Source organism: Rhineura floridana, chromosome 3 (genome assembly GCF_030035675.1).
Source record: "Rhineura floridana isolate rRhiFlo1 chromosome 3, rRhiFlo1.hap2, whole genome shotgun sequence".
Classification (NCBI taxonomy): Eukaryota; Metazoa; Chordata; class Lepidosauria; order Squamata; family Rhineuridae; genus Rhineura; species Rhineura floridana.
Window position 1 is genome coordinate 58,362,523 of NC_084482.1, and position 24,279 is coordinate 58,386,801.

The 24,279-nt window shown below is 44.8% G+C and overlaps 1 protein-coding gene and 1 long non-coding RNA gene across 6 annotated transcripts in view; one reads left to right on the top strand and one right to left on the bottom strand.

The window, feature by feature from the left end:
• Positions 1-15,739, top strand: part of LOC133379901 (uncharacterized) — a 26,268-nt gene extending 10,529 nt beyond the window's left edge. Inside the window, exons 1-4 of one of the 4 annotated variants that reach the window (XR_009761299.1) lie at positions 2,149-2,603; positions 7,142-7,240; positions 10,299-10,385; positions 12,416-15,739. This is a non-coding gene — a long non-coding RNA (uncharacterized LOC133379901). Of the gene's footprint in view, positions 1-2,148; positions 2,604-2,673; positions 2,787-6,340; positions 6,585-7,141; positions 7,241-10,298; positions 10,386-12,415 lie in introns of those variants that run through there. The other 3 variants (XR_009761302.1, XR_009761300.1, XR_009761301.1) reach the window with 3 other exon arrangements.
• ACSF2 (acyl-CoA synthetase family member 2) overlaps positions 12,209-24,279 on the bottom strand; it is a 95,981-nt gene continuing 83,910 nt past the window's right edge. The window contains exons 11-16 of one of the 2 annotated variants that reach the window (XM_061616038.1): positions 16,055-16,162; positions 15,745-15,896; positions 14,877-15,018; positions 14,558-14,668; positions 13,799-13,867; positions 12,209-12,831 (exon numbers count right to left, since the gene is read on the bottom strand). In XM_061616038.1, the coding sequence (XP_061472022.1) occupies positions 12,781-12,831; positions 13,799-13,867; positions 14,558-14,668; positions 14,877-15,018; positions 15,745-15,896; positions 16,055-16,162 (633 nt within the window). In that variant the 3' untranslated portion in view covers positions 12,209-12,780. The remainder of the gene's footprint in view (positions 12,832-13,798; positions 13,868-14,557; positions 14,669-14,876; positions 15,019-15,744; positions 15,897-16,054; positions 16,163-24,279) is intronic. The other variant, XM_061616039.1, reaches the window with a different exon arrangement.

The following is a 24,279-nucleotide window of genomic DNA, read 5'->3' on the forward strand; positions in this document are numbered from 1 at the left end:
ATGGGTTCCTGAGCAGCTGGACCGATCAGGCTTCGGACCACTTGGAACAACCTCCTGGGACAACACTCTGCCGACACAATAGAGGCAGCAAAGAATTGCCTCTTTGCTGCCTTTGTTGCCAACTGGTAGGCCACTATTGCCGCTCTAACCAGTATCCGATCGTCTTCAGTGCGAGATTTCCGCCACCGGCGTTCTAGTCGTCTCACCTCCTGTCTCAGACCCCGCAACCGTGGTGTATACCAGGGTGCAGTCTGAGTTCTATTCAGGGGGAGAGAACGTTTCAGAGCCACCCGGTCTATCGCCCTAGTGATCTCCCTATTCCATTCCACCACCAGGGTCTCGACCGGGCGTCCTTCAGTGAGCTCCAAATCACCCAGCGCCTTCAGAAATCCCTTAGGCTCCATCAGGCGTCTGGGGCGGACCATCCTAATCGGTCCTTGTCCCCTGCGGAGGGTATGTGGCATTGAGAAATCCATATTCACCAGATAGTGATCTGACCATGACACGGGGTTAGAAGAAACAGCCCCCATTTTCAGAACACTTCTCTCCCGAGGATTTGTATTTAAAGGCGTTGGCATCATCTTGCTTAAGATGTCAATAAAATGTCGTTTTCTGGTAGATAACACAATACGGCCCCATGGCTTGGGATAGTTTTCGAAAGCCAACTTATTCCTATTCAAAACTAGGTTCCACCGGGGGGAAGGGTGTTGTTTTATCTGTGCGCTCACTAAAACATCATGCCAGGTATCCTGATGGGGAATATAGCGAGCTGGGCTTAAGATAGAGGCTGTGGTTGGGTCCTCCCCATCAGTTTGGGAAGTGGGGGCATTAATTCCTCCTTCTGTAGGCACAACGAAACACTCCTTGCCAGGATGATTAGCCTGCCCCGGCCTTGACCTCGTGTGGCCCTCCTCAGCTAAATTTTCCAGTAAACTGAAAAGTCTCTTAAAGTTCATCCTGTTATTCCGCAGTGGTTTTTGAGACTTCAGATTTTTGCTCTTTTTGGAAGAATGAAATACCGGACGCCGTTTTTTAGGCCGGGTGGGCTTTTGCCGAACAGGCTCTGCGGGCGCCGGAAGCTTTGTCGGATGAACCTGAGCAAAGGTTAACTGGGTAGCCTGTAGATTTCGTTGTAAGGCGACTAAGGTTGTTAAAAGCATGTTGCATTCATTCATATATGCTTTTACATGTTCCAGGTCCGCTGCCAGCATGAGTAGCCAGCCTTTTAGGGTTAGATCAGTAGTATCGTCATTTATGTAGGAATGAGTAGTAGCCTTGTCCAAGGCGGGAATTCCTGCCCGTTCTGTGGGCCTACCAGGAGGAGAGTCCACCCCCCTGAATTGAGATAAACAGGCCTTCTGATCTAAGAGTGATTCATATGGCATGTCAGTAACCTCATGTGAGGATTTTTCATTGACATTGTGTTGTACACAGATGCCTGCAGACGCCGTGACACAGCTGTTGCCATTAAATAATGCGTTAGATAGGATTTGGCTTTCTGCCAGCACTATTTCATCAGCCAAGTTCACTGCCGGGGGATCCCTCTTTGAGCTGTGGGAAAAACCCTTAAGGGGCAGAGACCAGTCTGAGGGGGTAGATGGGGCTTGCCAGCAATCCCTTTCGGTACGATGATGTGATATAGATATAAAAAAGTTCGTGATTTTCTGCTGTCCCCTTAGCTCTGTATAAGGGTTTTCATCCTGCCCTAATAGCAGTGAAGATTCCTGCTGGGTCTTTTTCCGTCTCCTCCTTATCTTTTCTTTTCCTGGCAAGCTCTCTAGGGGGAGAGGGAGTCCTAAAACTTTCCTCTCCTTCCTTGTTAGCACCATTTCCTAACTGAAAATCTTAAACTCAGTAGAGTATGCAAACAGAAAGAGCAAGAGCAAGACTCTTAGCTGAATGGTAAATAGTGGTTCCCAGAGGCTCAAGGACATTCAATTGTTTGGCAGGCAATCAAATGGCATTTAGCCATTGCATATTTCTCCAGCCAGCAAGGATAAAAGCCTAAAAGGGATTGGTAAGGCCTTTGTTTAACATAAAATCTCTCATGTTTGGGTGAGCAAATAAGAAAAAATGATTAAGTAATAAACAAGCGAAGCCAGTGACGAGAGGAAAAAGCTCACCCAACGCCGACAACTGGAACTGTAACACACTCTATGTGGGGCTGCCTTTGAAAATGATTCGGAAATTGCAATTGGTTCAAAATGCAGCAGCCAGAATGTTAACTGGAGCACAGCGCAGGGAACATATCATTCCTGTGCTTTATCGACTCCACTGGCTCCCAATTTGTGTCCGGGCCCAATTCAAAGTGCTGGTTCTGACCTTTAAAGCCTTAAACAGCCTTGGACCAATATACCTGAGGAACCGCTTACGCCCATATGTACCTGCCCGGGATTTAAGATCATCTGCCTCTGGTCTCCTCTGCATGCCTGGAATAAAATGTTAAACTGACAGGCATGCGGGAGAGAGCTTTTTCAGCTGTGTCCCTCAAGCTTTGGAATATCCTACCCCAAAAAGTCTGCTCTGCTCCCTCCCTGTTGGTTTTCCGGAGACTTCTGAAACTGATCTTGTTCTGGAGAGCCTTTGGGAGGGACTGACTGAAGGTAGAGCCTGACACTGATTTTATGCCTTCTACGTTAAATTTTACCTTTGTAGTCCCTTTAATACCACCCCCTATATATATGTGTGTTGTTGTTATGTGCCTCCAAGTCGACTACGACTTACGGCGACCCTATGAATCAGTGACCTCCAAGAGCATCTGTCATGAAATACCCTGTTCAGATCTTGTAAGTTCAGGCCTGTGGCTTCCTTTATGGAATCAATCCATCTCTTGTTTGGCCTTCCTCTTTTTCTACTTCCCTCTGTTTTATATGTATGTGTGTGTGTGTGTGTGTGTGTGTGTGTATCTATTGTATTTTATGTATTTTAATTTATTTTACTGTTTTTGTGATTTTACTGTTTACAATTTTATTATGTAGTTTGATATTATTTTTGTAAGCCGCCCTGAGTGCCCTACTATAGGATAGAAGGGCGGGATAGAAATATTTTAAATAAATAAATAATAAATATCTCGTTATTAATTTTTAGGAAGAATCTAAAAATATTCATGTTTACCCAGGCATTTGGTGGAGGAAAGAACTGTTGCTAGAAACCCTCAAATGATTAGCTGTGAGAGTGATTGTTTTTTCAGAAATTTAAAACTGTATTTAGAAGGTTGTTTTTGAAAATTTTGATTGTATTCTATTATTGACATGCAAATAGAAAACTAGCATTTCAGGGACAAGGGTTCGTCCATGTAAAAATGTGGAAGTAGTTTCTGAATTTGTAGAAAAGTAAATACAATGCAACAAAATCTAGAGGGATAACTATGTTAGTCTCTTACTGGTTGTCATTACCATTGCCTTCTCTACTGATGTTCCCCACTATGCCATAATTGCCTGGAAGCTGAACATTTTTATTGCCATTGTAAGCCAAGTGTTAACAAATAATTTCTTGTGAAGGGAATATGCTAATTCTTAATTGTAACTAGCTTTGATGAAATGTGGCCAATGTGTAACTGAGAGTCTATATGAGGTCGCTTGAAGATACCCATTATTACAATACTTTCCCCTTTGGATGCCTCGATTTCATTCTCCAACCATTTCAGAAAGAAGTGCCATGCCCACTGGGCTACTGGATATAGATATATCATGGGGCATTTGTCATCTTCCTAGACACCAGGACCAGTTAGGCTGCATATGGAATCGTAGCCCTCCTTGATTCACATGCAGGAGCCTTCACATACAGGCGATTCCACAGTCAGATCCTGGATGTGAGCACCTGCTCACACCCAGGGACCTCACACCCAGGCGGTGCCTGAGCAAAGCAGAGGGAGTGTTGTGTAGGCCACTAACTTGGTTCCTACTTAGCCCAGACAGCCATCCCCACCACCAGCACCACAACTCGCATGACCACTCCAGACCCGTATGTACCAACCATCTTGGGGCCTACAGTCGGCAGGGGAGGCCCTGTTGGTGCCACCACTGGGAGTTGCCCGTCACTCATGACAGAGTCTTCTTGGAAGTGGTTCCTCATTTGTGGAATGTCCTCCTTCGTGAAGTGCATCTGTGTATCTCATTATTAACATTTAGAAAGAATGTTTACCCAGGCATTTGGTGGCTGGAAAAACTGTTGTTAGAAACTCTCAAATTATTAGCTGTGAGTGATTTTTTTTTTAAGTTTTAAACTGATTTTAGAAGGTTGTTTTTAAATTGTTTTTGGTAGTTTTCATTGTATTATTTTATTGATGTGTTTGTTGACCTGGGCTCCTTTGGGAGGAAGGGCGGAATATAAATTTAATAAATAAAAAAATATTATTGTGCCTGATCAGCAAGCTCTGCTGGCTATTGGTTCAGTGGAACTCATTGTCCCTCCTCTCCAGCCAGTGACTGCCTCATACACCTTCAGTAACGTTGATCCCATTTTATTCTCTGAGAGACCAGCTCCCTTATACCTCTTGTAGCTTGAGTGGGAATAGAGTAGAGGGGTCACTGTTCTTGAATCCTCATAGCAACAACATCCTTGTTACCCTCTCAGGCAGTGTCCCACGCTAAGGCCAGCTGAAGTGAGGGTGAAGTGGGCAGCAGAGAGATCCCTCTCGGTTAATCCATAGCAACAAAGAAACATGTGGCAAAGTGAGATTATATTGAACAGCTTCATGGATGGAGTAAGGAAAGACACACATGGGATTGCCATCTGGTCACCCGAGGAGGGTTCCTGTGTCTTTTAAAGTAGCATAACGGACAGCTCCATTTCCAGGCTAGGTATACCTTCACCTGTTGTGCATATGTATTGGTCATGAAACTTCTACAGGCAAGAGGCTTGTCTGGAGTTTTCCACACTACTCAGTAGCCACAATCAGTATCCTTTTATCTAATTAAGGAGAAAGAGCATTCAGATTTGTGTATGTTGTTTCAAATCTCTGAATTTTCTGATTGGGTGCTTAAGCTAAATGCTGTTGCTGGAAGGGAGGTGCAGAGGAAAGGGGGGACTGTGATGTCTGATGGACAGAAGGAGAGAGGAGAGCTGAAGAGGGAAAGGACTAGAGAGGCTGGAGAATCTGAGATTGGAGAAAAGGACAGGATAAGGTTTATGGCTAGAAAAGGATGTTTGGACAGATTAGGCAGAGTAGTGTGTCTAGTCATGCATGGGACTTAAGGGGGAACAAGATCTTTTATGGGATGTTAGTGGAAGACAGGATATATAGCAAGATAGGGAAGTGAAGGAAGCCTAAAAGACTATTCACCGCTGTACCAGAGGGAAAGCTTTTGTGTACAAGCCCCATCACCACTAACTCTCTTTGTCCTGTACTCATCTCTGTCAGGGAATAACTCCCCCAGCGCCCTGATAGCATCCATACAGGCAACACAAAAAAGCCCCCAGTTTTCGTGTCCCTCAGCAACTAAGAGCCAATGCTTTTCTATGGGACTAAAGCTGTTCAGAGCATGGGAGAACTTCCATTGAACCACCGTTCAATTGTTCTCAGTGTTAACTGCACATCTTCCTCTCTGAGCATGTGCATCACACAAATGGCCAATTTATTTCTGGAAGGCTAGCCCTTGAGCTGGAGGGGGGGGGGAACACTCTTTTGCATATGTAGCATGGAGGCATTTTGCAGATAATACAAAAAATGAGGAAGTGAAGTTTGTTTTGTTTTATTTCCTCATTGTATTTCTGTCACAGCCAGCAGAGTTTCAGTGTATTCCATGAACTATGTTTGGAGCCTCTACTGGTCATGCTGCTTTCTTACCACATCCTGGGCAAATATCACACTAGCACAGTAAATGGGAAGGAAGCAGATTCCCTTATATGGAGCAGCTAGAGCAAATTCCAGTTTTTTCAGGGTGTGGTCTCAAATCAACATCAACAGATTAAAAGAGGCATCAAAGAAAGTGCTTCTGCTGCAGAAATAAAAGGGAAATTCTTAGATGATGGGACCAGGGTTCCCTCCACCAGATCTGACACAGTGATGAACAGCCCCTGACTCATGTAGAAATCACTGTGGCCTGGAGGTGGGGATTTTCCTCTTGCCTGACAAGTTTTATAAAGAGACAGCGAGAGACTCACACGCAGAGAGAGCAAGGGCATGAACAATCCTTGTGGAGTCCCTGCAAAGCAAGTAGTTTTCAGAATTTATCTCTGGGTACAGAATGTGATGTCAGTGGGCTGGTGGGTGGAGGTTTGTGTATTTGTGTATGCTGGGGAAGATAAATGTGACAACAGGTGATTAAGTCTGTATGTCTGCATTTTTGTTTCTTTACTGATGTGAGGAGGGGAGAACCTATACAAAGAAAGAGCTAATTGAAGGGAGAGAAGATTCTTTAAAAGGGAATTTCACATTGACATGACCAGATAACAGGGTCACAACGTGTCAAGCGCAGTACTTTTCACTTGGCAAGATAAGGACGTAAGAGTTCTGCTGGATTGGACTAAAGATCTTTCTGTTCCAGCACCCTGTTTCCAACAGTGGCCAATCAGATCCATCTTGGATGCCCACAAGGAGGCCATGAGAGCAACAGGCTTCTCCTGTTATTCACCAGCAGCAGGTATTCAGAGTCCTGTTGCCTCTGATGCTGGAAGTAGCATATAGCCATTATGACTATTAGCCACTGATAGCCTTATCGTCCATGAATCTGTCTAGTTCCCTTTTAAAGCCATATAAGCTGGTGGACATCACGGCATCATGTTCTAGTATTATGAGAGAGGGAGAAAAATGTATCTCTATCCACTTTACCCACACCATGCACAATCTTATACCCCTCCAGCCTATTCTTTCTTACTTGCCTTTTATCTAAACTAAAAACCAAATACTGTATCCTTTCCTCAAAGGGAAGTTGCTCCAGCCAAATGTATGTATTTCTAATTTTGGCTGCCCTTTTCTGCACCCTTTCCCAGCTCTACTTTTTTGAGAAGGTGTTGCTAATGAGTACATTTTGAGATATTTCAGACATAGTGATCTTATGGCAGAATTTTCTCTTACCACTTTATGGCTACACCAATTTCTATAGATAGTAAAGGATCCATTCAAAATGGATGACTAGATAAACAACACACATTACACAGAACTTAACTCTAATGACTAAGTTGTTGGTATTTCTTGCAGAGTTATACCGTACTCCAGTTCTTAATTTTACTTTCCTGTTGAAGATGCCGCCTTTGCTCCCATATTGCAGAATCCAGCAGTGTGGTCTATCACAACCTGGTAAGTATATATTGTGTTTCTATGACATAGTTTCTATGCAACAGCTGTTGATGAGGTACAAGTAAAGATGTGTAGCCTTTTCATGAGATACTTTCATAATGAAATGAAAGGACAATGAAAAGTGTACATGCGTTTACTTGTGGGTTGAAAATCTATCATGTATTTCTAATGTTATGATTAGTAAAGAACTAGCACACATTTTTTGCACGTTTGATTAGCAGTTACTGGGCTCTTGATCATTCCAGGTGGCTGAGGTGTGGTAAGATCTACCTCATACATATCCAACCTTGTTGTGAGCAGGCTGAGGTGACTCACAGTGTTTACAAAGAAGGCTTTATCTTAGGTGTGGGGAACCTTGGCCCTTCAGATGTTGCTGAACTATATTACCAATCATCCCTGGTAATTGGGCATGCTTGCTAGGGCTGATGGGAGCTGTAGTTCAGCTACATCTTGAGGGCCAAATATTGCCCACTCCTGATCTATCTCCTGTCATACCTTTCTCTGTTATAGTATGTAGGTTAAAATATGATCTCTTTTCCTTCTAATTATTTGGGAAGCCATATCTAGTCATGTTCCACAGACATGACTACAAGCTAGCCGTCTTAAGCATGTGAATCAGCAGTGCCTGCTGGCTACAGTTTGGCACTTAAAAGCATTAAATGTTAATTAGTTGCAACCGTAACCCTTTGTTGCCATTTTCAGTATAAAATGTGGCTAGTATAATCTGACTGCACAGATTTAATCCAATCATACTAACCACGTCTACTTATTATAAGAGTTGACAACAAAGTACAAGAAGAAGAATCTCATATTCTGAAATGGTTGTTGCCCTCATCAGCCAATAAGCTACCTATATGGATAGCATTTTGGAGGACACAATTGCCAGAGAATGTGAGCAGTGAATGAGTGAACTTGCTTTTAAACTCACATTTGTTTCCACAATGGAAATGCTGAAGTAGCAAGGTGTAGTGTTTTGCAGCCGAAGTGTGTTCTCTTGTGAGAACCTAACGATGCTAACTAATTTACTATGAGCATCCCATCTGTGTCTCAGTGCACCCCACAGCTGAAGTTGCTAGGAACTCTTTTTCTTCGGGTTGCTCTTTGGGCTATTCCAGATGACCTGCTTATTAAGGAGTCACCCCAATTAGCTTGCCCAGAATTAACGTGGAAGTTAAGTTATACCTAGTCTTTATTAACCATTTGCTTTTGTTTGAGGAGAGGTTATACGCCAATGAGCATTCCTCCTGATTTGCTTGCGGAGTGTTTATGTCTTCCTGTTAATCATTTTTTCATTCCATACTTTTCAATGTACATCCCCATCACTTTCCTAATGCAAAAGTGTATTTCTTTTATAAAATGGATTTGTTATGCAACAAAGTACTTTAATTGCACAAACCTAACTTTTCTGGTAGAACACAGTGGGGAGGAGAGCCTGGCTGGGAGTTCAGAGTCTGTGAGTTCAAATCCCCGCTCGTGTCTCCTGGGTGTCAAGGGCCAGCTAAAGATCACCCTCACAGTGAGTGGCTCAGGGGTTACGTGTCCTGCCACCTGTGCAGCCGTGGGCAAGCTGCATAGGCCCAAGGAGCCCATTTGCCCCCCAGCTGGCAGTTGCAGACAAGGAAGGGGCTGGCTTGTGCAGCTGTGGCAAGCTGAGCAGGCCCTAGTCAGCTGGGGAGGACTAGCCTCAGAGGGAGGCAATGGTAACCCCCCTCTGAATACCACTTACTATGAACACGCTACTCATAGGGTCACCATAAGTCGGGATCGACTTGAAGGCAGTAAAAATATATATATTCTGGTATGCATTTGGATTCCTCTTGCAAAATACTGACAGTCTGGAGGCACCCTTTGACTAGTGCTCTTTTCTCAGCAGAAGGAGCACAGCAACATTAAATATTCAAGGGATAGTAAGCCCCGGAAAGGGATGAACATTTTATTTTTTCTGAAAAACTCAAATGGGCTCAGTAATGTATCTATTAGAACATCTAAAGTATTAAATGTAATTTTAATATATAATAGATAGCAATCATAAAACATTATTAAAAACCATCATATATGGCAATAAAATATTCTTAACACATTCCTTGTATTCAAATCTTGTACTGGATCCTTCCCAAATGCATTTCAACCTGTAAAGGTCTTCTGCAGTGGGTACTTTGGATTTTTGGTAGCTCGATGTTCAGTAGCTGGATGTTCCTGAGGACCTTTAGTGTTTTTAGATCTTGTAAATAATAGATCAGACCTAAACCATATATTGTACAGATGTGTATCTTGCTCAGTCTTTTAACCTGATGAATGATTAGTAAGAATCCTTGATGATGCAGGCCTCTCAAATTCAATATACTTATTTTATCAGCCAGCCTTCAGATGTTGTTTAGGTTGGGTTTCTATCCTTCTGGTTGAAGTCTACATTTTATATTCTCCACCAAAATGCTCATGAGTGGTAATTTCCCCTTATTTTAATATTCTAACAACTCCTCAGGTGTGTCAGCACAGAGGTTAATGATGCTTCTGACATGCTCTTATTCATACTGGAGATGCTACAGAAAGAAAGAGCTGGCAGTACTGTCCTCCAGAGGTCCAATGAGGGCCACTAGATAGAGCAGCAGAGACTGTGGGAGAGCACTTTGTATGTTAAAGGTGGTACAGTTATTATCAATAGGTTAAAGGCCCATCACTTTGACAGCTGTGGGAGTGCCTTTCCCTTCTCATCCCCTAGTCTCAAACTAATTATAAAATTAAACATTCAAATGCATTACTTAATGAAATCTTTTCTTGGCCTGACATAGATTCTCATAATGGAGGATAAGGCTACCAATGGCAACTAGCCATGATGGCTATGCTCTGTTGCTATGGTTGGAGGCCATATGCTTCTGAGTACCAGTTGCTGAGAGCCATGGGAGGGGAGAATGCTCTTGTGCTTGGGTCTTGCTTGCAGGATCCCCATAGGCATCTGTTTGACCACTGTGTGAACAGTATGCTGGACTAGATAGGCCACTGGCCTGATTCAGCAGGCTCTTCTTATGTTCTTATGCTATATTCTTATGCTTTCTTTCAGCCACACAGCAAGGCATCAAGGCCTAATATGTTGATATGCTGCTTCCATGGGTAGAAACCACTCTCCAGCTGAAAGTTTCTTTGAGAGGTAACCATTTTTGCCTCCACATCCTCCCAAGAAAAATTCCATGAAAAGGAACGCATTACCACTTTTATTTTGCTTCTGAAACTGCCTTGTGATTAGGAGTCACATCTTCATTGCTAAGGACTAGATGGGAACTGCCCCCAAAGTCACATTCTGCTAGATTTGTGGAAAAGAAGGAGATCCAATTGCACAGACATTACTTCAGCTAACAAATGTTCATTTGTTTGGAGTATACCTCCACACTGTATACCCAAAAGAACTCATGCTACAATACAGTATGCAAGATGATTTGGAAAGCAAAGGAAAACCAGTGATCTCAGCAGCTCCACCATGGTGGTAAACTAGACAGTAACAGAAGAAGTTTAGAGTAGGTCACAGAAGTGGAGGAGAGAAGTAACCTTGTTAAAAAAAAAAAGTTCAGCTGGCGTGGGGCACTGCAGCCAGAAAAGAAGTGTTGCCCACTAATTTCTGCGCTTCAGTGTGTCATGGTTGGGAGGTGCCAAATGCTCCTGTAAAAAAAGACCCATCCCAGGTGTATTCTGTTTTGTTCTCCTGATAGGATTGGAAGTTTGGCGTTTCTATGGCATCTAACTTTTTTTGAATCAGAAATAAACAGTTGAGAAATCGAATGTGTGGGAAGATTCAGACTCATGACATGCAGTAATATGAACTAGGAAGAGAAACTATCTCCTCTAATCAATAGCAGGGAGTTGGTTTCTGAGGAAGTAATAAAAGAGTTTAGTTCCTGAGTCCTGATGCCTCCAGATCCAGATATTTCCTCCATGAGCGGGAGACCTTTGGGTTGTTTCACAGCTCTGAAGCCATAGAAATCTGTTATCTCCTTCCCTCTTGGTCATAACAGTATTTATTTATTTATTTTATTTATTTATTAGATTTATTAGTCGCCCATCTGGCTGGTTGTCCAGCCACTCTGGGTGACGTACAGAATAAAAACATACAAATATATTAAAACATTAACATCTCAACAGTAGTAATAAACCTAACCCACCCGAAAAGCCTGTCTGAAGAGCCAGGTCTTCAAGGCCTGGCGGAAGCTCATCATAGCGGGGGCATGGCGGAGATCGTTTGGGAGGGAATTCCACAGAGTGGGAGCCACGATAGAAAAAGCCCTCTCCCTAGTCCTCACCAGTCTAGCTGTTTTAACTGGTGGGATAGAGAGGAGGCCTTTTGAGGCTGATCTTGTTGCGCGGCATCCTTGATGTCTTGTGTGTTAAATATATGGTCAAATTAGATGGGACAGAAAATATATGATTAGGATCCACATTTTTTAAAAAAAGTTGATTGCAATCATAGGGTGTGTGTGTATATACTGTATATGTATGTGTGTAAACACATGTACACATGAGCGCACAGCACTGGAGGAGGGTGGGTTTAACTTCCCCCCCTGCACTTTTTCTCCAATTAAAATCACCCTTCTAAAGCTGCTATATGCACTACAAGGGATAGAATACAGGTACCATATTGGGGGGGGGGGAACAGCAATTTTTTTAAAAAATGGCACATGGGGATACGGTTAACTCATCCTCCAGAACCACATTCCAATGTAAAACACAATAAGGTTAAAATGCAAACAAATGTGAGAGAGCCTGCGTCACATCTAGTTGATCCCTGATAATCCACTAAGCGATGTTTCATTTGAGTTTCTAAAAGGTAAGCAAGTGATAAAGCAAATCCCACGCTCACCCCCTTACCAAATCAGGATGAAGGCTTACCATCCGTTGCTTGCAAGTTGCCCCAAGCATTTTTAGTGTGTGTATGAGAAGTTGAGAGGTTCTATAATCATAGCATTCCACCAAAAACAAAGCAACAGTGTCCCCAAAAGGTTTATAATGCAGAAGTGCCAAAAATTATTCCTACAAATCCAATATGAACATGTTTCAAGTGATTGCGTTCTTCCCATGATAGCCTTTCTGGCTGCTAAAAAGCATTTGTTTTCTTTGTTTGGCTTGCAGTTTACAACAGTTCAAAATGTATATACATAGGAATTAAGGAATACTTTTGTTAATTTTCAGGATCCTGGCACTGTCATCTATCCCTTTTTGTGTCCCAGTACTGGGTGCAATGAAAAAAAATCTGAAGGTCATCTTCACTGGGAGGAGGTCATAATACATACTATTTTGTATTTTAAACAAAGTAAGACTGAGCAAAGTATTGCCATGTATTCCTCTACACAAAGAAACAAAAATCTCTGACAAAGAAACAGATTTTTCTTGAATTTAAAAAAGAGCATTATTTTAAGCAGACTTGACTTGGCTGCAAGTAGACTAATGCATATCAAGGCAAACTGGTGGTGCCAGCTCCCTAACTGCTTAGAGCTCAAGTATAAAAGTTGGCAGAAGGAATATCATTTTTGAGTTCTCTTGGGTTGGCTTCCTATTCAAAGCTGTAGATGCTTCTCCATTCGCTCCCTCAGTTTGTATTTCTGAATCTAAGATTGGAATATGGAGGAAAGAAGAGAGGAATTAATTCTGAATGTGTATATAATTAGGGACTGAACCTATAAGACAAAGTAGCTCATCTTTCTTCCCACGCCCTCCTTTCCTCATATGCTGTCCATATCCATTGACATGTTGCTATCCATCCTGTAATGCACATAGACTTGACTTTATCTTTGACTCCTCTCTCATATTTTATTCATACCCAGTTCATTGCCAAGTTGTATTGCTTCTCCCTTTACAACACTGCTAAAATACCATCCTTCCTCTATGCAAAAAGTTTGGTCCATGCCTGTGGTCATCTCTCATCTATGCTACTATTGCAACCTTCTTTCTAGTTCTATGTTGTCTCATTTTGGACCTCTCACCTCTACCCAACACTCTGCTGCCAAAATCATTCACCTGTCTCTCTCATTGCTCTGATGACACGATGACACTCCTAATGCCCCTGCACTGACTTCCTGTCTACGCCTGGATTCAACACAAGCTTCTTGCCCTTTCCTTCAAAACTCTCCATGCCCTTACCTCTCTGCCTTTATATCCTAATATGTCTCCCATCTATTATCTTTATTCTCCAAGCTCCACCATGTCCCACTGTCTAAAGGTCTCAAGCTCCCTTAAAAGACTCCATAACCTTTCTTACTTGGTGCCCTGTATGCTTGGAACTGCCTGCTAGAACATCTGCATGATGCCACATCTCTTACGTCTTTAAACCCACTTTTGGCCCACCCCCTCTAGTTCCATGGCCAACAGTAACTCAAGCCTAATCACCTGTAATTGAAGCAATCACATTCTCTTTCCCTGTTTACACTACCTTCTCTTTCCTTCCTTTGTTGTTTCCACTGTGTCAGATTTTAGGCCACACGTTCCTTGACTCAGGGATCTGTCTTGTACTCTGTGAAGCACTATGCAACCTAATGGGGCTAAAGAAGAAGGAACACTTGGACTTCTAACACTCACCTTGCCTGAGACAGTGAGTGGAAAATCCTTCACAAACACTATGTACCGAGGGATCTTGAAATGTGCAATCTGAAAAAGAAAATCCAATAGCTAGGAAGTGACAGAATCCCCTATATGGCTTGCTTCTCGTTCCCTGCTTGAGCAGAGCTCAAAGTAAGTGCCTCTCAAGCCTGGAGTACAAAATTACATCCGATCTAAAGCCATAAATCCAACTAATGTCAGACAGAGGGAACTTCCACACCAGACATTTAGTATGGAACTGCCATGCTTTATTCACTCACTTTATGAGGCATCCACATGATGCTGTCATCCAATCACTGCCATCCTGTGTTTTCCCCATGGTCTTTCCATCTTTCCTCACACCACAGAAAATCAACTTTTTTCAGAAATACAGAAGAGTAGCACAAACTCTACAAGGGTACTTTCAGCACTACTATCCACTGCTTATAGTGGATGTGTGCTGAGGTTCAAATGACTCTACCCCCAGCAACTATGTCATGCCCACACATAGGAATGGAACATGGTGGAATGTACACATAGGAAAAGGGCAATACTCCTAACAATTTGGAACATCAACTGCAATTCTGCTTGTAGCTTACAATGGAAGAGGAATGATTAGGTTAAGCTAGGAACCGCCCATTTTGAAGCAGCCCAGTGTTGATAAACTGCCTCTTATAGAACCTCAACTCTCACCATTCGAGAGTTGCCTCTTTCTTTTCATTGGAAAAGCAGGATGCATCCTTCTATTGAGGGTCCTACCTTCCCTTTGCAAAATGCCTTGACTTCCTCTACTGTGCACTCTTCTCCAGCTTTCACTCTGATGGTGGCACAGATCTCCTCTCCCATTCGCTTATCTTTCACACCAACTACCTGAGCGGGAGAGAAGGAACAAGCTGATCTTTGGGGCAGTGCAACTGATTAGGGTCCTTTTCTTGACACTCATCAATCTCTTATTTCCCTAAATGGCACCGGGACCACACAGGGTTGTATCATAGGCCAAGACACATTTAGCCTTAAGCATTCAGCCAGACTACAGCAACTGATGGTTCACCATGTCCTACTTCACCATTCGTCTCACCTGCACCTCTTGAATCTTAGGATGGGTATGTAGGAATTGTTCAAGCTCTGCTGGATATATGTTCTCCCCTCCTCGGATAATCATGTCTTTGCAACGACCTACAATCTTGCAGTAGCCGTACTCGTCAAGAACAGCAATGTCCCTGGAATGATATCACAGTCATCCACCCTGATCCAGCCATCCTGCTAGACTTCCCACTTCGATGATCAGTGTCCTGATATTTTGCAAATAGTTCTCTGTACTAACAAAATACTCAATTCTGCAATGTGGTAAGATGTGACATAGTAAGATATCCTATGCTAGGGAACTAAGAAAGTGTGTGGTGGCTCCTCCTCCATAGTGCTATCTATCTCATGGTGGTGGCAGAAGCAGCACATGATTGGATAATAAGCAGCTATGTGGGTAGGGTTGATTGCATGTTTTCCCCAACAGATTACCATCCCATCAAGAGGGTTGTGATCAGGTGGGAAAGCCACAAGACTAGCGCCATCCACAAGCTGCTGGTATTCACATGTGTACTAAAGTCATATGGGATACCTCCCACAGAGCCCCATGTCTGTGTATGAAACACATCTGCCAGGTTTGGGTAGGACTTAAGCCTAGCACAGGCATCTCACTGGCCTGCCATCTGGAGAAACTACCTAATCCCACTATCTCATATTCAGCTCTATACAAATTTTATGTGCTAGGTTATTTTTATGCTCATTTCTCCAGTTAGGGGGACTGAAGTGGAGAAATACTGACTTCCTCAAGAACATTTACTGAACTTACAGTTCTGATGGAATTCTCCATCCAGCACTCTACCCACTAAATCAGGCTGGCTTCCCAAAGATTATCTAATAAATAAATGGGTTCGTCCCCAACTTACCCTGTCTTGTACCATTTCTCATCATCTAGCACTTCATTAGTTTTGTTGGGGTCAGCCCAGTATCCTAACATAACACAGTAGCCTCGAACCTGAAGTTCTCCTGGGCTGTTCAGTGGGAGGACGTTCCCAGTAGCAGGATCCTCAATTTTTGCCTGTTACACAGAAGAAACAGAAACATTAAGTATGGAGCTAAGCCTGTTTTTGGGGTGGGGGTGGGGGCAGAATGACAGAGATCAGATGGACGTAAGTATGCTGTGTTTGGAGGCTGTGAGGGTGGGAGAACAGAAGTTATGACAAGGGTAACAGTCACCTCAGTGTGTGGAAAAATACATCCTACGGTCTCTGTTTTCTGGGCAATGTTGTCTTGAGGGAACCCCATGAAGGTGACAGGGCTGTTCTCTGTAGTTCCATAAGCAACCTAAAAAAACACAATGCAAGGGAAAGAGTGTGAGAAAAATGAAACCAATGCAGAAGAAGAGCCAAAATGTTATAGGTAAAAGCTTGAATCTGCAGATAGAACCACAGTCACAAAGTGATTGTCTTTCAGGGCTGTAGTTTATTTTGCTCCAATACAGTTGCAGTCCATGCTATTCAAGCACAATAAATAATTTTTGTAAGGTGGCATATTCTAACTTGATGTGCACCTTTCATCCACCCTTCAGTATATTTGGATGGCTGCAGAGTTTGTTTCCTTGCAAGGAGTGACAAGGATGTGTCCCAGGGGAAAGGGAGCTCAGGATATGCAAAGAGGGCTAGTGTCCCATATCCACTCCCTATTATCTGGCAGAGAATGCTGGATAAGTTCTGTTTGGGATGAGCAGGCAGGCCTGATGCAGTACAGCACAGTTGTTCATGCAATGGGAGACTCATGAATACTTTTGACCATAAGTATTCCTCACTAGCGACCTGCAGTACAGCTGGCAGGAAGTGAATCTGGGGAAGGTTATGTCCAGCTTACTCTCTCCCAAAGAACTCTTCTTCCTGCAGGTGGAGTGAGTGGGCAATGACAACCCAATCAAGAGGCCCATCCTCCATTGCTAGAAAAACATAATTTCTACTGTACAGTACAATACTTCCTTCTGCTAAACACAAAAGTGGCATGCTGAAATCCTAGGAATGTATACCTATAGATATACACCTAGCAACAGTCTTATAAACCATAGCTCACTGGTTTTGTGGACTCAAACAAGAGTCTCAATGGGATATTAGCATTATATGAAACCTAGAATAGAGCAGAGTGAAATTTCCAACAAAGTTCGCACAATCAGCCTATAAATCTATATAAATAAATATAAAACAAAAGCCTTTTTTCATGTTACTTAGGTTTGTTCTAATCTTTCCATTTCTATCTGTGGAAATCCTGCATTTTGCAGAGGCTCACAGAAAAGCATCACTCTAAGGGTGGTTCCAGACTGTTGTTATTTTGTGGGTGGGATTCAATCCCATACAGCTAACTAAAGGTTGTGCAACTAAAGTTAAGAATATAAGAAAAACCTGCTGGATCAGGACAAAGGCACTACTAATCCAACACTCTGACCTCACAGTGGCCAACCAGATGCCTGGGGAAAGCCCACAAGCAGGACCTGAGGGCAAGAGCACTTTCCCCTCCTGCAGCTTCTGGCAATTGGTTTTCAGAAGCATATTGCATCTGACTATGGTGGCAGAGTACAGCCATTATGGCTAGTAGCCATTCATAGCCTTATCCTCTATGAATTTGTCTAATCTTTTAAAGCCATCCAAGTTGGTGGCCATCACTGCCTTCTATGGGAGCGAATTCCATAGTTTAACTATGCTCTGCATGAAGAAGTACTTTCTTTTGCCTGTCCTGAATCTTTCAACATTCAGCATCATTGAACATCCATGAGTTCTAGTGTTATCTGAGGAGAAAAACTTTTCCTCTATCCACTTTTCCCATGCCATGCATAATTTTATGTCGCCTCTATCTTGCCTTTTCTCTAAACTAAAAAGCCTCAAATGCTGCAACCTTTCCCCATAGGGGACTTGCTCCATCCCATTGATCGTTCTGGTTGCCCTTTTCTGAACATTTTCCAACTCTACAATATTCCTTTTGAGGTGAGGCAACCAGAACTGTACACAGTATTCCAAATGCAGTTGCTCCATAGATTAATACAATAGAATTATGATGTGTGTGTGTGTACTGCCTTCAAGTCAATTCCGACTTATGGCGACCCTATGAATAGGGTTTTCATGGTAAGCGGTATTCAGAGGGGGTTTACCATTGCAGTTTTATTTTCAATACCTTTCCTAATTATCCCTAGCATGGAATTTACCTTTTTCACAGCTGCCGCACATTGGGCAGACATCTTCATCGAGCTATCCACTTTGACCCCAAGGTCTTGTTCCTGGTCAGTCACCACCAGTTCAGACTCCATGAGTGTATATGTGAAATTAAGATTTTTTTGCTCCAATATGCTTAACTTTACACTTGTTTACATTAAATTTCATTTGCCATTTTACCACCCATTCAGACAGTTTGGAGGGGTCCTTGTGGAGCTCTTCACAATCCATTTTTGTTCTAACAACCCTGAACAATTTAGTATCATCAGTAAACTTGGCCACCTCACTGCTCACCCCTAACTTTAGATCGTTTATAAACAAGCTAAAAAGCACAGGTCCCAATACCAATCCTTTGTGGACCTTACATATCTCCATTAGGAGAACTCTCCATTTATTCCTACTTTCTGCTTCCTGCTACTTAAACAATTTCTGATCCACAAAAGGACCTCTCCTCTTATTCCATGACTGTTGAGCTTACTCAGTAGTCTTTGGTGGGAGGTACCTTGTCAGAAGCTTTTTGAAAGTCTAAGTGCGCTATGTCCACTGGATCGCCTCTATCTATATGCTTGTTGACACTCTCAAAGAATTCTAATAGGTTACTGAGACAGGACTTTCCCTTGCAGAAGCCATGCTGGCTCTGCTTCAGCAGGATGTTTTTCAATATGCTTGGTTAATTTGTCTTTAAGAATACTTTCTACCAGTTTTCCCAGGACAGACATTAAGCTAACAGGCCTATAATTTCTGGGATCCCCTCTGGATCCCTTTTTACAGATTGGTGTTACATTGGCCACTTTCCAGTCTTCAGGTATGGAGGCGGATCTGAAGGACAAGTTACATATTTTTTTAATTGAGTAAATTGATTTGGTGCTCTTGCAAAACAAACTTTGCTCTTGCAAAACAAACACACTTCCCCCAAATTTGACTTTTTGCAATAAGGAAAGTCCCAGGGAAATGTGCTGGAAAGCATGAGATAATAATTGCTTGATGAAATGTTGCATAACCTCCCCACAAACAAATCAGAATGAATGCTCCATAAATAGCTGATGTTCTATAAGTTCCCTGCAAACTCTGCATAAACAGATTGGGATGAATGATCAATAAACAAGTCATCTGGAAGAGACCAAGATTTCATATAGTCCTGGAGAAATGCTGTTAGGATCACTTCTCAACAACTCTAAGATCTCCTGTGACCAGGCCTAATCTTGAAAAGGCTCCTCTTGACCCAATTTCAGATTTGCTTGACATTTTTTTAAGTATTATATGGTCCTGGCCTATATATGGAGCATTCTTCTGATGTCTAGAATTATGGTCACATAGCATTGTGTGCTAGTGTAACATTTGGAGAAAACCTTGGAACCCCTTTAGTTTAAAGGACGTCACAGAGAAGATAATCACACAGTTGGTTGAAAATAATTTTAAACCCCAACTATTTGGCAAATGGATCACTTTATTCAGTGGATTTACCAAGAATTGTTTTAACTATTGCAGACATGCCATTTATTTTTGGTGACAAGTGCCTCTTTTGTAGGGAATTCAGAGTTCTTGGCTAAACTGGGAATAAGTAATGCATTAGCAGAACTGTTTGAATGTTTAAACACTAGCCAGTGTAAGCCAGTATTTAATCTAGAATGAAAGAAACATATCTGAAGTCTCAGAAAGTGACAATTTGGAGGCACCTTGATTTACCAGGCAGTGGTGGTTATCAGGATGCTTGGATGTTAATCTTGTTTCTTTTACTGGGTGTTTGTGCTAGTAGAAAATTTCTCCAGGTATATTTAGGGGTAATTTACTGTTGATGATGCTGGAAGTGTAGTCTGTTTTTATACTAATCCCAGTGACAGGCAACTTTACCTATCTGCATGTGACACAGGAAGCAAATGCACTTTAAAGCTTGAAATTTCCAAGGTGGTTCGACAGAGAATGCCAGATCTCCAAACAGACTCTAAGAAGAATTTACCACTCTTATAGAGAATCAAATGCAATATCCCTTCCCCCTGAATACTATCTCGCAAAGCAGAATTATAAAAAGCTAATTGCCCTTAAAAAAAGACAGGCCCAACAGGAAAGCTGGAAGACCTTAATAAATGCTTCCCTAAATAATGAATCGAAACTATTCTGGGCCTTAGTTACAAATGCCTTAGGATCATATGCCCCTTTGCACTGCAACATCAAACCTGAAATTTGGGAACGTTACTTTTCACTCCAATTCTCAAAACATAGGAATAATTCAAGTTGGACTTCAAATTTGATAAAGACAAGCAACCTACCTGATTGGCCCCCGGTAGTGCAAGAAGAGTTAGTCACTCAGATCAACAAACTCAAAAGTGGAAAAGCCCCAGGAATAGATAAAATTCTCCCAGAAATGTTAAAACATAATATTAATTGGTGGGCTCCATTACTCACATCCCTTTTTAACCAGATAAATCAGCATGGAAAAATCCCCTCAGCTTGGCTTGAGGCGGTGATTATTCCAATACACAAAAAAGGAGATAGGGAGGTTGCGGCCTATTGCCGAAATAAACACAGACACCATTCATTGGGTTAAATCATGGGCCACTTTATTAAAACAGAGTCAATTATAACCAATGAACCTGCAGAGGGACAATCAAGTGAGGGGGAATTCTGCTGATCCAGGCGAAGCCTGCTTGCAGCTATAGGGCAACCAAACCTTGCCTGAGCCTGGGGCTGCCCTGTGCCAGGCCCCAGCTCTGGCCACACCCTGAAGATGTGTAGGGGGTCCAACCCGCATCACCGCCCCCCGGAGCCCTGAAACTCCGAGCGGATGAGGCACGTTGGCCCCAAAAGTGGCCCGTGTTCTGCTCCCGGGCCGTATAGCCCTGAGGTGCAGGCTCCCGGACCGCCAATCACCCCCAAAGGTGCCTAAAGGTGTCACCTAGCTGCCCTTTCCCTTTTAACCTTTCCCCCACGCTTCCTTGCCACAAAAGGGGGACAAGCCTCTGCTTAGTCTCCCTTTACCCCACACCCGATAAGAATCTGGTGCACACCCCTCTGCAGGTCCATCAGGAAGATGTCATTGCCCACGTCAGTCAAGTGCACGCCATCTGGCCTGAACAACTCCAGCCTATCGTGCTTGATCTCTGGGTGGTGTATGACAGAACCCCCCAGGCCCTTGATGGCCCTCTGAATCTGTCTATTAACCTTCTTCCGAGCCCTGCCCATTCCCCGTGGGTCACCAGCACAATTCCATGTCCTGCGTGGCAGGATGTCAGACCATACCAAGTGCACCCCCGGCCAGCGCAGCGCAATGGCCTGGAGGTCACTACATGCCTGTTCGATCAGGGCCTTGCCCTTCAACAGGCCCAAGTCATTACCTCCCAGGTGGATGACCAGCACCTGGGGCACCGCCCGGTCCACAGCCGACTGGAACAAGGTAGGCAGGAGACCGTCCCAACGCATCCCCCGGCGCCCAAGCCACCGCACTGAGGCCCACTGACTGAGCCCCAGCTGCATTCCAATGCGGGACTTCGCCGCCCTGCGGCCTGCCCAGAAAATCATGCTGTGACCACAGAGGAGGATGCTCACTTGGTCCGATCTTTCCCAGCAGCCTGCCAAAAACGACAACAATTGCCATTAGCTGCTGGCCTCCTGCATCTCTGTTAGTGGTCTAACATAAGCCTTATATGCATCCGAGGACCACCTGCCCACTGCCTGTAGCTGCCCCTTGGAAAAACCCAGGTGGGCGGCCGTGGAGGCTGCTCGTATCCGGAAGGAGTGTGTCCCGAACTTGCGGGCATCCACACCTAGCCTATGGAGTGCTGCCTTTGTCACCGACCAAAACTGATACTTGGTAAGGGGCTGGAGGTCCCTATGCCTGAATAGGTACCCTGGCTGCAGCCCCCGGGCTGCCAGAAAGATGCGCAGGGCCCTCACCGGGCAGAGTTCCTCCTGTTGGCATGGGGATAACACAATCAGACGACCCTTGTGGTGTTGGTCCGTCTTTGACTGCCTGAGTCGCAGGCGGACCCCCTCTGGCTCCCAGCTGAGATCAGAAACCAGAAGGGCCCGGAGGGAGCCATCCGTCTTAGAACCTGCCACTACCTCCCCTATTCGGAAGGCCCCAAAGAACAAGGTGAGGGCCGCAGCATGGTATAGCAGTGCCTCAAAATGGGAAGAACATAGAACCCTCCACTGTCCCTGCAGACCCAACAGTAGCTCTGGGGAAAAGGGGGCGCAGGCATCAGGTGTGTGTGGGCGCTCACAGGACCACCCCTCCAGCATCCGGCGGACCCTAAAGTCACCAGAGTAGTCCTGGAAGCCCCGTGCTTTCCCTAGGAAGGATAGACCGGAGAGCTTACCTCTGATGGTCCTGACTGAAAGTCCCCTCCACTTCCCTTCCACGCAGAACTCCATAAGATGCTCCACGGGGATGCGCCACTCCTGGGTGTAGCCTCTGGACTCCCTGAAGCTTGCCAGGTCCCTACCTGCCCCCTGGTAGCTGGCCAAAGTGCTGGGTGCCACAGACAGGCTTATGGCCCATTCTGATTCGGTCCTCCAATCTCCCAAAGCGCTGGGGGTACCACGTCCGGCTGAGCCCTTGCCCAGGGCGCCAGCTGGTGAAATCTCTCCATCTGGTTCCGTGATAGAGAATCAGCAATACTGTTATCAATACCCGGGACATGGCGTGCAAGGAACTGTATATTATAGCGAAGACACTGGAGCACGAACACACGAACCAGCCGCATAACGTTGGAGTTTCTAGAGGACAGGGTGTTGATGACATGCACCGTAGGGAGGTTGTCACACCAAAAGTGGACTGAGGAATTGCCCAGCTTGTCGGGCCAAAGGTGTACGGCCACGACAATGGGGAAGAACTCCAAAAAGGTCAGGTCTCTGGTCAGGCCAGCCTGTGCCCAGTTCTGTGGCCAGCTGCCATGACACCATGAGTCATGGAAAATGACCCCAAAACCGCAGGAACCTGAGGCGTCGGAGCTCACCTGTAGCTCCGCTTCCAACAGGCGATCCCTTCTCTATAAGGAGACCCCATTGAATTCCTGCAGGAAGGTGGACCAAACTGCCAGGTCCTCCCGGAGAGCGGCAGTAACACGCGTGTGGTGGTGGGGGCGTGATAGGCCCTCCATGGCATCGTACACGCGCCGCAGGAATGCGCGCCCGGGTGCTACCAACCTGCATGCAAAGTTCATATGGCCTGCCAACTGTTGTAGTGTGGCCAATGTCACCTTCTTTGCCCCAACCACCTCCGAGATTTTCCCCTTAAGGGCCCCCAGCTTATCCTGTGGGAGCCTACAGCATTGGGCCACTGTATCGATCTCTATGCCCAGAAAAGTGAGGGTGGTGGACGGGCCCTCAGTTTTCTCAGCCGCAAGGGGAACGCCCAGTTCCCCGGCCATCCCTGCGAACTGCTCCATAAGAGCCTGACAGGTGCCCGAGTCTGCAGGGCCCGCAAACAGGAAGTCGTCCAAATAGTGCACCACTGATGGCTGGCCTGCCCATCTCCTGACTGCCCACTCCAAGAAAGAACTGAAGCGCTCAAAAACCGAGCATGAGATGGAGCAGCCCATAGGCAATGCCCTATCCACATAATATTTGCCCATGAAGGCAAAGCCTAACAGCTCAAAGTCCCGTGGGTGCACAGGGAGGAGACGGAAGGCAGATTTGATGTCACACTTTCCCATGAGGGCGCCAATCCCGCAGTCCCTAACCATACGAACTGCGCAGTCAAATGACGTGTAGCAGACAGAGCAGAGGTCTGATGGGATGAAGTCATTTACTGACCCACCCTGGGGAAAAGACAGGTGGTGTATAAGGCGAAATTCGCCAGGTGCCTTCTTGGGCACGAGGCCCAGCGGGGAAACTCTGAGTGAAGGGATGGGTGGTGCCGTAAAGGGGCCCAGAACGCGGCCTGCCATGACCTCCTTTCCAATTTTCTCTCCCACGACTGATTCCATGCCTGCCACTGATTTGAGGTTGCGGGACATGAAGTGGTGCCTGGGGCCCGAATAGGGGATCCGAAAACCCTCTGTAAAGCCCTGGAGCAAAAACTGGGCGTCTTGGACTTGGGGGTAAAGGCAGAGCAAGTACTGGAGTTCAGGGAGTTTAACTGGACTGGGGGCCCTTTCCTTGAGCTGCGCTAGCAGCTCCCGGTCTCCTTGCGCCGGCTGAGTCCCTGTTCCCACCTCTGAAAGGGCGGCCCCTGGGGCAGGCAGCGCAGGAGTGCGGACCCCCGCAGATTGCGCACTCGTGTCGGAACCTGCAGGG